This window comes from Ammodytes marinus (assembly GCF_949987685.1).
Source record: "Ammodytes marinus genome assembly, chromosome: 19".
In the NCBI taxonomy this organism is placed as follows: Eukaryota; Metazoa; Chordata; class Actinopteri; order Uranoscopiformes; family Ammodytidae; genus Ammodytes; species Ammodytes marinus.
The window spans coordinates 9,446,399-9,460,114 of record NC_137223.1 but is presented as its reverse complement, the minus strand read 5'-3'; the positions used below and the strand labels follow the sequence as shown (position 1 = coordinate 9,460,114).

The 13,716-nt window shown below is 41.3% G+C and overlaps 1 protein-coding gene across 1 annotated transcript in view; it reads right to left on the bottom strand.

The window, feature by feature from the left end:
- Window positions 1–9,931: 9,931 nt before the first annotated feature.
- The window catches only part of kcnk3a (potassium channel, subfamily K, member 3a), a gene marked incomplete at both ends in the record, with an annotated part of 28,746 nt that continues 24,961 nt past the window's right edge, over window positions 9,932–13,716 (bottom strand). The window contains one exon of the mRNA XM_080047418.1: window positions 9,932–10,866. Coding sequence (XP_079903544.1) covers window positions 9,932–10,866 — 935 coding nt within the window. The remainder of the gene's footprint in view (window positions 10,867–13,716) is intronic.

Below are 13,716 nucleotides of genomic sequence, written 5' to 3'. Positions count from 1 at the left end.
TAAATAAAACTAAACTAAACTAAACTAGGCAGGTATGTCGAACTAAATGAATAGACACACAAACCTTATTGCATGTCTTTTTGATCTTAAATCGCATTCAGCAACCAGCATTGTTGGCATTTCCTTATATTTATGAAATGGATATTTTATTTGCATTTTTAACCCACTGACGTAGACATGCCTGACCTTTGACCCACTGTTCTTCCTGTCCACTCGTCTTCTTTCTATTAGCCACTGTTTCAGCAACACACCACAACAGTTGTTGTAATTATGCATCAGCTGCTGAGGACTCTCATTGGGTTATGCAATCACTCTCCAGTGGTGCTCAGTATGCTAGTGACTGAAAAGCAGTGCTCTCTAAAGCACCCACTGGTCATTAATCATATACAGACATTGTAGACATGATCAGTGTTTTTTATAGGAGAGAGCAGGAAAAACTGTGTAGCAGGAAAAAGGCAATTATAACCTAAGGCAGTGCATAACACATTTAAAAAATCCACTTGGATATGTTCTCATTAATGATGTAACATTTTTCATAGCTGAAATCAAACTTGTGTTTTATATTAGTTTGAATATATTGTATTGTTGTTGTTCTTGTTGTTGTTGTTGTCAGGAAACAGAGCTGTCATACCTTGCATGAAAGAGGAAGAGAGTATATTCATTTTTTTTCTGAACAGTTCAATCCATGGGCAATTTGAACACACACACTTTATGGCTCTAAATGCTTTGTATATATTCTATATTATTTAGCACATAAAACTGTAAAACACATAAAATTGTACAGTGAAAATGAATGTTCTGTTAACTTGTGGAGCGATTGTTATAGTCAATACTGTTAATACCTTCGTCCCAATCCAATCATTTTTGCTTCTTTATTTTTATGTCCTGTCTATTTTCGTCCTGATGGGACAATGAAGGCAGCATTTGCGTATTACATTTGCAATGTTAATTCATTTAAATGTTTCTCCTGTGAATAAACAAACAACGGTAAATCTTTCCAATTACAAAATACATTTTAGTGGCACGTCTGGTTGTGAGGGGTTGAGTGTGATCATCTGAGTCTAAATGTTGCAGAAGTGTTGCTCAATAATGGTTGAATCACTGTCCCCTTATCACCAAGTATGCTCCTTTAACAGTGCCTTTACTATATAAATACTCTATGTTGTGAAAGTGGTTTTGTTCGTCCTCTTTGAGAGATATCATTCGGTATGCTAATTTAGACTTGGAGTACAATTCCACGATGATTAGTAAGCATCCCTCCACGTTTCATTGTCACATTCCCAGGTGTCCATCTTCAACAAACTGCGTGAGTGGATTTCACAACAATCCCTTTCGGCTGATAACTGAGCTTATCATCTAACCGTCGAGTAGTTTCACGACATTCACCGGCCGGGGCTTTTGCCGTGTACGGAAGGGGCCGGGGCAAATTTTTCCCGGCAGATCTTCTTGGAGGACACCTAATCACAAGTGACACAGAGGCAGCACCGCAGATTCTGATGCTAATCCATGCTGAAGTCAGAAACATTTCCAAGGCTCTCAGCGCTTTTCTTTCTAGAGAAAAGGTCACCATTGAAATTGTGCCACAAAAGGGTCTGCGATGTGATACCTTTTTTCAATCATCCACAACAACCACACTCCAGCTTTGAGTAAGGAGGAGTAAAAATCTGGACTATGTGCACTTCAGAAATAAAGATTTGGAAACCTTCCACAACACACAGTAGCTTGTGTCTTTGAATGGTCTGCCACGTGTTGCTCTACTCTGACAATATGTTTATGTGTGTGAGTGCAGTGCAGCAGTATAAGGTGTTGAAATGACCTCAAGATGCTCGTTTTGTCTGCGTCCCCACTTAAATCTATTCTTAACTTGTCAAATGTGCTTGTTCATTATAACAGTGAGTCATGATGTTAAAAACAAGATGGAGAAAACTAAAAATAACCACACAATGAGCTGTTATTATTTTTTGGCTGTCAAAGCACAGTCAAGGTTCCAAGGTTGATGTATGACAAAGCCTCCCCGGAGCTCTGTCTACTCTAGTAAAAGAGGGTGTTGCTTTGCCAAATTTTGAGCTCAATGCACTGTGACACCTGAGAAAAAAAATTTCAAAGGAGAGAAAAGGTAAGAAGAACATTAAATATGTATTATGTAAATGTGAGGCAACGTTGAGGGCAAGCAGTATTTTCTGTAGTCCTACGAAAAGATATCGGATGACGTGAAAAGATAGTGTGAACCAATAAGATTCTTTCTTTGAACTGTGGCTCAATCCTGAATGGAGATATTGCTCAAAGTGGTTTCTAGTATCATGCTCGGTTAAAATAAATAGAAAGGCTCTTTTGTGTTATTGCAGGAGGTACAACCGTCCTTTGATGTCTCACGCTCTTTTGATAGTCCCTCCTCGGCGCGGCTCTATCACATTAACCTGGCAAGCCTTCCCATTAGTCATTCATTAGTTCTGACTTAACACAGACACGCAGATGATCAAACACCAGACACTCAGCAAAAGTCTCACGTGGGACTCGTAGACAAAGTACTGCACGTAGAGCTTTACACTATTTATTCAGTGTTTCTCTCCATTGGGTCTGTTGAGACAAAAGGATGTCCCCCTTGGCCGAGTTGGGCAGAACATTCATGGACGGACGGACAGCAAAAACAGCACAGTTTAGTGTAAATAAAAGATAACAGAAGAAGATTAGAGAGCAGGGGAGAGCGGGAGCAGCGGGAGCAGCAGAGATTCCCTTTTGGAGAACAGTTTAATTGATCGTTCTCTAGTTTGTGTGAACGTTTTTAATTGATGAATTTAGATCATTTAGATCATTTGCTTTGATTTGGGGTTTTTGATTACAATGATTTCCAGGACCGCCTGGGGAGATGTTGCATCAAACAGGAAGTCAGTGAGTTCACTGTGGATAAATAATTATAAATGCGATGAAACATGGAAATAGATTTAACATACATTTAATTTCAGGTCATACTTTGCTGCTACTCTGACATCTCACATATTTCTCACAGGTTGTCGGTTCAATACCAAACTCCTCCTGTCCACGTGCGTATGTGTCCTTGAGCAAGATACTGAATTGAATGATCCGACTTGTAATTTAGACAATAAGAAAAGAAAAATATATATAGGCCGACCGTAAATAGCTCTAGTTAAATGATATATCTAGCATTTTCCTGTACAGACATCAACTCCATCAAAATAAAACGAGGATCCTTATAATGGTTGCAGCTATACATGGCTGCTGTTCTGATTCTGCATGCTCGGGCTTGTTCCCAAGTCAGCTGACGGCATCATCAGCTTGATCAAAGGAACATCTCGGCAAGTGCCAACAGCTTGTTTTGCCACAAAGCTGGGTTCACGTCTGAAGCCATGTGAGCAGAATGATTACAGAGGAGTTGGGAGAGGGAAGGGTGAGGGTGAGGGTGAGGGTGGGGGAGAGGGTATACTGTACCAGAGTCGCCGGCAGAGCCGGGGGTCACACTTATGTAACACCACTAATGTCAGAGCATGACATAAGATGAGGACCTCCCTCTCATCCCTGTTGCTTGATGCCATCTTCTCTTTACATCAGTTGGGGTAATCATCACGTTACAGCCTCTACATCTTGAGAACGTGGAAGCCGGCCGCCTCCAACCAGAGCGTCCAGTTGATTCAGCTGCAAAAGAAATGGAAGATTGGAGCCGGGGTCGACGTGTTCTCACTGTCAAATAGTGTGCCATTATATCCCATCAATCACCTATCACTCATTTCTTCGGGGGCTTTCATTCTGATAGGTGTACAGCACACGTATGAAAGCACCTGCATGCCGATTCCTGCTTTCACAGATGGCGCATGATGAAAAAAAAAGCAAGAAATCCGAGTGCAATAGGGTAGAAGCGAGAAACTGAGAAAGTCAGAGTACCTGCCATTAGGACAAGTATCACAAGATTTCCTCTGCCGACAGAAAGAGAAGAGGCTCCAGGTGTCAGTCCAAAGTGAATCTCAAATCTCAGTCTGTAAATTTCACCAAATGGGAGAGAATTGATCCCCACTGTGAGTACGCTCCCTCCCCCCATCCCTTCTAACACCTTATGTTATACATTGAAAACACGAATAAATGGAACACATAGTATGTGTTCCATTTATTCGTGTTTCTGATAGAGTTCTTTAACTGCTTTATTTAGGACACGCTCAATTGTGAGAGTCTTGGCAACATTGATACTCTATCATCCCTGGATGAGGAACAGAATGTATGCAGCTCCCTGCAATGAGTAACCCTGGATGGATTATGCACGCACACTGTTGATTTACATGGGCTTCTAGTGTTAAGTATAGTTGGAATTTGATCAACATCTGGTCCTGATCAAAATGTTTAAGCAATGCGAACATCAGTCAACCGTCAGCAGACAGTAAAATGGTAATACTGAACGGACTATCATGTCTGGCTCTCGATTTTGAAGAGATCTTCTCATGTCTGCAATAAACTTCACATTGGTTTATTTATCTTCTAATTGTTAAAAAGAAGATACAATCTCAAATTGGCATATTTTTTTTGGATTAACTTACTTACCTACTGGACTTAGTTGCTGTTTCAGAAGTTCTTAACAACATCTCAGAAGGATGTTTCTCAGTTGCCATGGGGATGTTTTAGTTTAGTCATGTGACCTGATTTAAAATGTTGGTCATGTGATAACAGTGATGACTTTGAGCTGAGAAAATGTCCTCCCCAGCGACTGAATCTTCAAGCTCAATAAATAAATAAAAATGCGCAAGATTGTGAATATTTAACAATCATGTTTTATTAAGACAGGCTTTGCATTGACTGCGCCTCTCTTTTCCACTTTTGAACTCGTTGATGCAACCGCCCCTAGGTGCTTTTAAATTTTCATGTGAGAAGAACGGTGTGGAATGAAATCATTATAATATAAATAGAACATTTAAAATGTATATACAGGTATATTCAAATAAAACTTTCCAGCCAGTGAGAAATTACAAAGAGACATAAGGACACATAGAAGGAGAAATGGACATTTCACAGATTGGGATTGCATCGGTGAGTCTGTTTGATGGCTGACATCTTGTTCATTTTATTTTTTATTTTTTCCGTGAGTGGCAACAATTAATGTGACATTAAAGTGTTTCTTTGCTGTCAATCTGAAACAGCAAATAAAGTGTCTGGCCGCTTGAAAGTCCAAATACCACACAGAGACTGACGTGAAAATAACAGGATGGTGAAGGTTGCAATATGTAATTTTTTGACATGTCAGTTTCCTAAATACACAACATCGTGTTGCTTTTCTCAGGAGAAATGGTTTTCAGCACGTAAAAGGACATTTCCCCTCTTTGTGATTAACAACAGAGAGGGGAGCAGACCATTAATGGCATTCTTCACTTGTGAGATAAAGGTCCTGGCAGACAGATGTATTTTCAGATTCCTGTGAAAAATGAGTTGGCTTGAATGCTTTGCAATGGGACTGAGGTGTGATAGGAGCTGAATGCTGGACATTAAGAAGCTCTGGAAAGGGAATATTATAAAACCCATCACCCACAAAACATCCACTGACATCCTCCTCTCCTTTCATTCATTCCCGTGAATATGCTCTGCTACCTCTGAAAAGGTCTCATCCACAGATTATTCTGTGAAATAATGACAACAGCGGATTCTACAAGTTTCCAATCTCAGTAGACAAAAGAGCGACGGTGTGTAAGGAAATGAAAGAGGAGGGAGGTGGTTGTTTGTTGGTAAAACGTTTGTTGTTGAAGAAAAAAGGGAGAAAATAACATTAAGAAGAAGCTCAGATCTTGGAGAATGGCCCCCTGTTGAACATACTCTTCTTCCCCTGCCAAGTTACCAACACTTATGTTGCTTCTCACCGAATCGTTGCCTTGATTTGACAGCATGCTGATTATTCAGTGTTCCTCATAAACAAGACAAGGTATAGAGATGACCTATTCCAGCTGGTTTCTTGGTGATAGAAAAAGGGGTTATTTGATTTATAGCGACCTAAGTGCAGCAGAGAGCACTGTGGAAACATTTAGTCTATATGGAAATTGTCTTGTGTTTCCACTCATCTGTCACTCCTAACACACTTTGCTTTTATCTGATGTGAGGAAAAGCCTTGTATAGGTAAAGAAGCAATCAAGCCTTTTTTCTTTGCAATTTATATTCATTTGTCATTAAGCCTTTCTGGTGTTTATGCAAGTTAGAAGAACAACACAACTGGTTTAATATGAGCATTACTGCAGACTGAGCTTTTCCCCTCAGTTCATTGTGAATTTCTTGGCCCTACAAGCATGCATGATGAGCTGCCGCCTGTCAGATGTAATTTGTGTCCTTAAACTCATTGGTCCATGCATTTCCTCTGTCATTTCAACACAGTTGTACATAAGTGCTCATGAGAGGGTTTTGAATAGGAAGTTCAAAAGAGAATGCTTGCCTTTAACAACTTACATTGAATAACTTACATAATAAAACTCAAATGTTACTCCTCTGTTACTAAAATCAGGATTTAGATTCAGATTCTGTGCATCCACAAGGGTTTGCTTTAGTCCCATGTTCACACTTTGGGGACAGAATTTATGTACGGAACAGGCTGACCTGCCGTAATTTCAACATTTGATGAAATAGAATTATACACCGTTAGTCTTCTGTATGAGAGAAGTGAAAATCTGATACTGATAATCTGACTAGATGAAGAAACCCCTGTCTAATGAAAATAAAAGAGGACCAAAACGGCTTCCCTGAGGAACTCCCATCATTAATAATTAGTGTCTGCGATACATAATCACCTAGATTAGACAAATAAAAAACTAAACAAAACTTATGTCCAGTAAGATATAAACAAAGCTAATCAGTCACTCTACCAAAGAGGAAATCAGTATCCAGTCCTGGTTAATTGATAACTGTATCTTTCAGTTACATTCTACAATATACAAAGATGTAGGTTGTTATAAAATCAATTATATTATAACTTTAAAAAGAAAAATCTCAATAAATTGTTACTTCACCCTGGTTATATGTGTATGGTTGTCATATAAATCAGAGTGACAGGTGGTGTTAGGATGAGCTGTAGAGGAGCACTAGATTTCAGGCCTGGCTGGGTGAATGATGAAAGGAAATGAGAGGCATCCAGATCTCAGGTGATGGTCTGGGAACGTTCTCCTTGGCGGCAGTGGAGCAGAACAGTTCATGGTTTGCAGCTATAAAGGTGCGTTCCGTGACAGTTACATCACAAAAATCACAACATGGATGAGTAACCACAGTCACCCCATCCTAACTTTGTTTATGTAGTGTGTCATCCAAGCCCCCGCCGAAAAGTTTGCCCTGATGAAAGCAGTGGTGACACAGTCGACTAGAAAAACCTAGAGGTTTGCTGCAACCGTGTCCCAGCAGGACAGGTCACGTGGTAGGTGAGTGTTTGACCTCATATTAGGACTTCCTTTCCTTTTAAAAGAAGCATAACATCATCAATACAAGTTTAGCAGAAATATATAAGACACATATATAGCTGTAATCAGAAGATTAACAGCGACCAACAACTGAGTCATGTTTTTATTTAAAAAAATAAAAATAGACTTACAGATGACAGAATGCTAAATGACCTGTATTCAAATATCTCCTAAATGACATTCAGGTGATTTTTACTGGTGCCCCCCCCCCCCTCTGATTTCTCATGCCCTTTTCTGCAGGCTTTGGCTGAATTTCATCACTCATTACTCACTCATTATTATTTCTCAACAAATGTAATGATTTTTTATAGCCATACTGTATGTATTACACCTGTTGATGTGGGGCTAACACTGTTAATATCAAAGAACAGCGAGTCAAATGAAATAAAGTGTATTTAAAAAATGTTTTTGGACCATCCGACACTCAAATAATTAAACTCGATTTATTATTGTTTTAAATTAAATCATATTTTATTATGAGATAAAAGATAAAACATACTGTAAATGTAAAGCCACACATAAGCGACTGCAGTCCCCTTTTTCAGGTCATGAGAGTTGCTGAACAATGTTTAACAGGCGTATAACAGTTTATAAGAATCTTTCAGTAAAAGATCCAAATGTGACCGAAATGAATGTGATAGGACTTAAATATTGAGACATTGTAAAGTAAAACTACAAAAAATGAAATAATGATTATGTTAGAAAACTCCTTCAAAGGTCTCAAGCAACAACAACAAGCACTGCATAAAGACCTCAGTTGGCTGAATCAAGTGTGTTTAGGTGGGGCTAGAGCAAAGACCCCCTTGCCTAAGTGCATGAGGTGCAAACTCTGAGGCCGTTTATTAGTGAGGTGTACTGCTATTATTCTTAATGGTTAGTAACAAAGAGCATCAAGTCAAACCTCTCACACTGATTACACAGGAAATACTTTTTTAGGGCATATTATTTACACAACAAAACATTGGGTGATTGCATTAAATAAAAAAATTAAATAAAGAAGTGCACTGACTTCCAGAGTTCTAAAGCATATCCATCGGTCTCCTAAGGTGCAGCAGTGAATAAAATATGAATTTCTACTATGCACAAAGTTAAATGAGAATATAGTTGTTCTATATGAAAACACATTATGACGCGCAACAAGTAAATAAAAATAGTTTGATGTACAGGAGAAAAGTCCAAAGTGATTTATACAGTGAGGTCTGAAAGGGTCGGCGGGGAGGCCTAGTGGTTAGAGACAAGGGTTGCGTTCCGAATCGCATACTCTTTCTTTTTTCTATTCTACATACTACATCCGACGATAAAAATAATCTAGTTAGGATGCAGTAGGCATACTATTGGGACATACTTTACTCTCTTATTTCATCATAACATTGCGCCTTGATCTTGCCTTTTGCTTTTATATCCGTCGCATCCCCGTTTGTTTTCATATGGAGGCTTCGTCGATGTGACGTCACTTCACGTGCGCACTGGATTGTGGGTCAGAATCGCCCAAATAGGACTTTTCAACACTAACAATCTTGGCCGCATGAAGTAGGACATCCGGGTACTTCTAACCATCCTAAATCTGGCCACAAGAATCGGGACATCCTAAATCTTTTTTCTACATACTATATAGTAGAAAGTATGCGATTCGGAACGCAACCAAGGTCACAAGTCTGTCAGCAAGACATGGAAGCCAAACCCGCTCAATCATTCTCCATCAAAACAATCAGCCATTTCAATGCCGGTAATATGAGTTTCCTCATGGAAGAGAGAAAAAAATTAAACAGATCCAAAATTTGGCTTAAACCTGAACTTCAGTTACAGACACTCAGGAGAAGACGCTAAGAAAAATCTTTCGAAAACTCACTGAAAAAATAGCCTATCCCTCAATAACACTTACACGTGAAGTGTCAAAATATATACACATTTATATTGCACTGAAGTCAGTATAATACTTACAAACAAAGATTCCTTTTGGAAACGAAAGAAGGTTATTCAATAAAATATTTCTTAGCAGGGCATTATATACAGTTAATACACCCCCAATCTCTCTTAAAAACATGTCTCACAGTGTACTTTGTCGCTTTTCATATTAGAACAGTTCTGTCCTATGAACAAAGAAAATACTGGATTTAATAATGTCATTCTACATATTCAAATCCAAAAGTTGCAGATAGAGCTGCACACATGTGGTTTCCCCTGTCTTTCAACAGCAACAGTTTTAGAGTTTGCGTCACGGATGCTTCTTAAACAACCATTAGCATTATTTCCCAGTGACATCAACGCCGATGTTAGTTTCTAAATGGTTTGTGCTTAGCAAATGGATGTTAAATACACGGCTGGAGTCTGGAGCCTCCTCTGTGCCAGAAAAAAGCAAACATCAGGGAGTCCTGCGTCTTTTTAGGACTGGAGTTATCTTCCCTTGATGTCCACAGTTTCTCTAGTACCACACTATAAGGGCCCCTCCCTCACCGCATGGTACACCACAAGTGGCACCTGACCATGAAGCATCAGGTCCTCCTGGTTCAGATTGAGCTTCTGCGTTTATTGAGTCTTCTGTATGTGTTGATGCTGTGCAGACCTGTGGAAACCGAGCTGATGCCCGAGTGGTGCTGCATACTGCACATGCAGCCGTTGGAGTGCAGGGGGTTGGAGAAGGCCTCTCCCTGCTCCATCATGTAGGTGTCCGAGGTGGAGAGGTCCCGCGGGATGATCATGGGTATGGAGTATTGCAGCTTCTCCCTGCTCTTGTACCAGAGGCAGGAGCACATGGACTGGAAGTGGAGCACCTCGGCATAAACGCTGCGTAGACCCCGGCTGGCCGCCCCCCCTCCTCCTCCCCCACCGCTGCCCCCGACTGGGCTTCCACCGTCGCAGCCTGACGGCGTGGAGGAGGAGGAGGCCGGGTCCGCGGAGCAGTGCATGTGTCCGCCCACCTGCCCGTTGTGAGCCAGGAGAGCCCGCTGCTCGGCGTCACGCTTCTCGTCCTCTGCGTTCATGGTCATGAAGCGCAGCACGGCCAGGTTGAGGAAGGCCCCGATCACAGCCAGCCCCGTCAGGATGTAGATGAAGCTGAAGGCCACGTAGTCCGGCTTCTCCTGCAGCGCGTGCTCATTCTGCAGCGCCACGTAGTCCCCGAAGCCGATGGTGGTGAGTGTGATGAAGCAGTAGTAGTAGGCGTGGAAGAAGCTCCAGCCTTCGAAGTGGGAGAAGGCCAGCGCCCCGACGCACAGCGTGCAAGTGCAGGAGAAAAAGCCGATGATCACCATGTTGGCCATGGAGACCTCGGTGCGCCTCATGCCCAGGCACTTCTTCAGCCGGTGGAGCAGGTACCGGACGAAGGTGTTGATCCTCTCGCCCACGCTCTGGAACATGACCAGGGTGAGCGGGATGCCCAGGAGGGCGTAGAGCATGCAGAACACCTTCCCTCCATCTGTGCTGGGGGCTGCGTGGCCATAGCCTGAGGGGAAAGAAGGAGAAAGGAGTATGGTTACTGGGGCAGAACTGATTAAATCTACAGTGTAGAGGACAGAAGGCGGCAGGCTGCAGGGGAAGTTAGTCAAACCTGGAGAGGACGGATGCAAATCTGTATTCCTCGAGCATCACTTTTGATAAATTCAAAGATTTCTCAGCAGCAGAATGCACTCGAATATGAGAATGCAGAGCCGTGTGGAGGGAATGGCCAAGTATACCGATGTGGTGTATGGGAGAGAGCTTGAGTAATTCATTGACAAATGGTCTATGCGGAGTGGCTCCTGCTAATGAGTACAACAATCCTTAATTGGTCCTTACATTTTTCCAGATCAAATGTACAGAACAACGTACGGTACATATATTTGTCCTTATTTTTGTTAAGGTATTAAATTCACTCTCTGCAGTCCAGGTAATGAATCCGCTCCAGGGGACAGAACATGCCACGTCAAAGTTTGAAGGTGGAGGCTAAAATCTTTTCCATGAAACAGAGTCGGGCTGAATAACCATTTACTCTAGGCATGCTCTATTGTCAGTGACATGTGCACTGACTGAAATAGCCAGTACGCAAATATTCTCACCAGACAATTTTAGATATGGCATGACTCACCCGGACTCCGAGTGATTCTATATGCACTCAATGCTGTAGAGCTCATGCATTTTAGGACAGATTTGATCTTCCTTTCCAGCACATTGCAGGTTAAGCGTCAACCTTTTTTCTCTTAACGTCATGTTCTCAATCTTTTTTGTCCCACAGGACATGGTGCCCTCGAATGCGACATCATTACCTGCCTGTAACATATTCCCCCCCCACACCATGTGGACCTGTTGCGCACAGGAACCGAGAGATGATGCGCCCGATAACAATGGGATCGGCAAATGGAAAAAGGCTGACCTACAGTTTGAATGTAATTACTCCGAGGGTTGATTTAATTCTTGGGGCTCTGGTTTTATTGTCACGCTGATCCGTGCAGTTAAAGCCATCCGTCTGTCTGCTGCCAAATCTGTTTAACGCTTTGCCACTTGTGCCGCCAAAATGAGAGTCATTACATCTGATGTATATCCTCGTGGAAAGGAAAAACCTGACCCAGCCACCGAGGAAAGAGACACCTTGCCTCCGAGAAGCATTGCTTATCTTTAGTCTGATAGCCCACAAAGGCAGTTTTATCTCATTTTCTGATGACAGAGACGGGAGTGACGAGGATTTTGTCCTGATAAGAAGTCGATTTATAACAGACAATGAAACTAATTCTCTGACTAGTTTATGACCTTTCAAGATGACCTTATCTGTAGATGCGCCTGAAGACCCAATCCCTTTTTGTCTGATGTACTCCACGGCCCTATTGAAGAACTAGATAATCTCTTTTTAAACTGGATATTAAACACTATTAAGTATTTTTGAAAATGTAATACTTGAAATCCTACTACATGGAGTGACAGAACCTGCACATTTCAACCATTCGTAGTTTATTCATAGCTTTCTATTTGAATGATTATTGTAGTTGAACTAGCCAAAAGTATTTCATTATATTTTAACAGTTTTTCTATTAGGCCGACAATATGTTAAGTTTTTAAATCAACTTAATTTTCATGATTTGTCTGGTTTGTTGCTATGCAAGTCTAGACAATGTGTAGTATGCATGTATCCGTCATGCTAAAACTTGCAAGTAGAGAGTAGTTATGGTGTTGCAGAAATCATAACCTAGCAATGTCAGCTACAGAGCCATATATGTTCACATTTTGTGTTAAATTGGTTAACTTGGTAACTCTTTACCTTATTAACTGTTAATAACTGTTTATGCATTATACTTAGTTAATGCATAATTAACATTAATTAACTAAGAATAGTTCATGCTTAACCAAGCATGAACTATAACTTGTAATAACTAAGAATTAACAGTTGGTTAATGCATCAACTAACAGTTAATAGCATTAACTAAGCATTGACTCTCAGTTAATTAATGTACCCTTGTTGTAAAGTGTTACATTTTAGCTTTAACTTTAACTTTAGCTTACATAAGCTACTGGTCATACCAAACCACGTGAGGGTGCAGGAGCAAAACCCCTGAGTTTCTTAACAAGAGTAAGAGTTGTTTCTTTTATGAATGAAACTTTCCAATTCTAAGTGTAAGATTGTGATACTTCCTATTTTAAAAGGTTGCTCTGCACTTTATGCTGTGTCATAACCCATCACTACAGAAAGAGCAGGACAGTGTGTTTCATCAGGTGAGCACAGAGGTTGAGCTGCGGGCCTGTCAGCAGCAGGGAGCAGCTTATCAAGACATGGGGACGACCGGAGTGACAGTGGCGCCCGTCAAAAGCAGACGCAGGAGCTGGAGGGACAGTGAGAGAGAGAGAGAGAGAGCGGAGAGGCCCGCATGACAAGCTCACCCCCCCCCCCCTCCCGAAGCCTCCCCCACTCCCCACCACCGTGACAAAGTTATTATGAGGCACCACGTCCTCGCCGTTTGTCCTGGCGTGCACGGGAGAGCCACCATGACTACTGGCTCTGTTCACATGGATTACAGTCCTTGCCACCAGCAGACAAAAAAAGTGCAGCCTCACCTCACCGCTCAAAGGTGAAAGAAACAATGACAACAAAGAAGTTTGATTGACACCTGAAGAACCATAAGGCTCCAGCGCCGGCTGAAGCATTAATACTGAACACGTGCGGCTATTAGCACATAGGCCTATTTAATGGAGAGACGGAGGAAAACACAATGAAGATGTCTGGGAAATTATAGGCTATCAGGTTTTTTCCAAAGGACGCATGAATTCCCTCTAAAATTAGCTCAGTTATTCAATTTGGTTAAGGATTATTGCAACATATAACAGGACC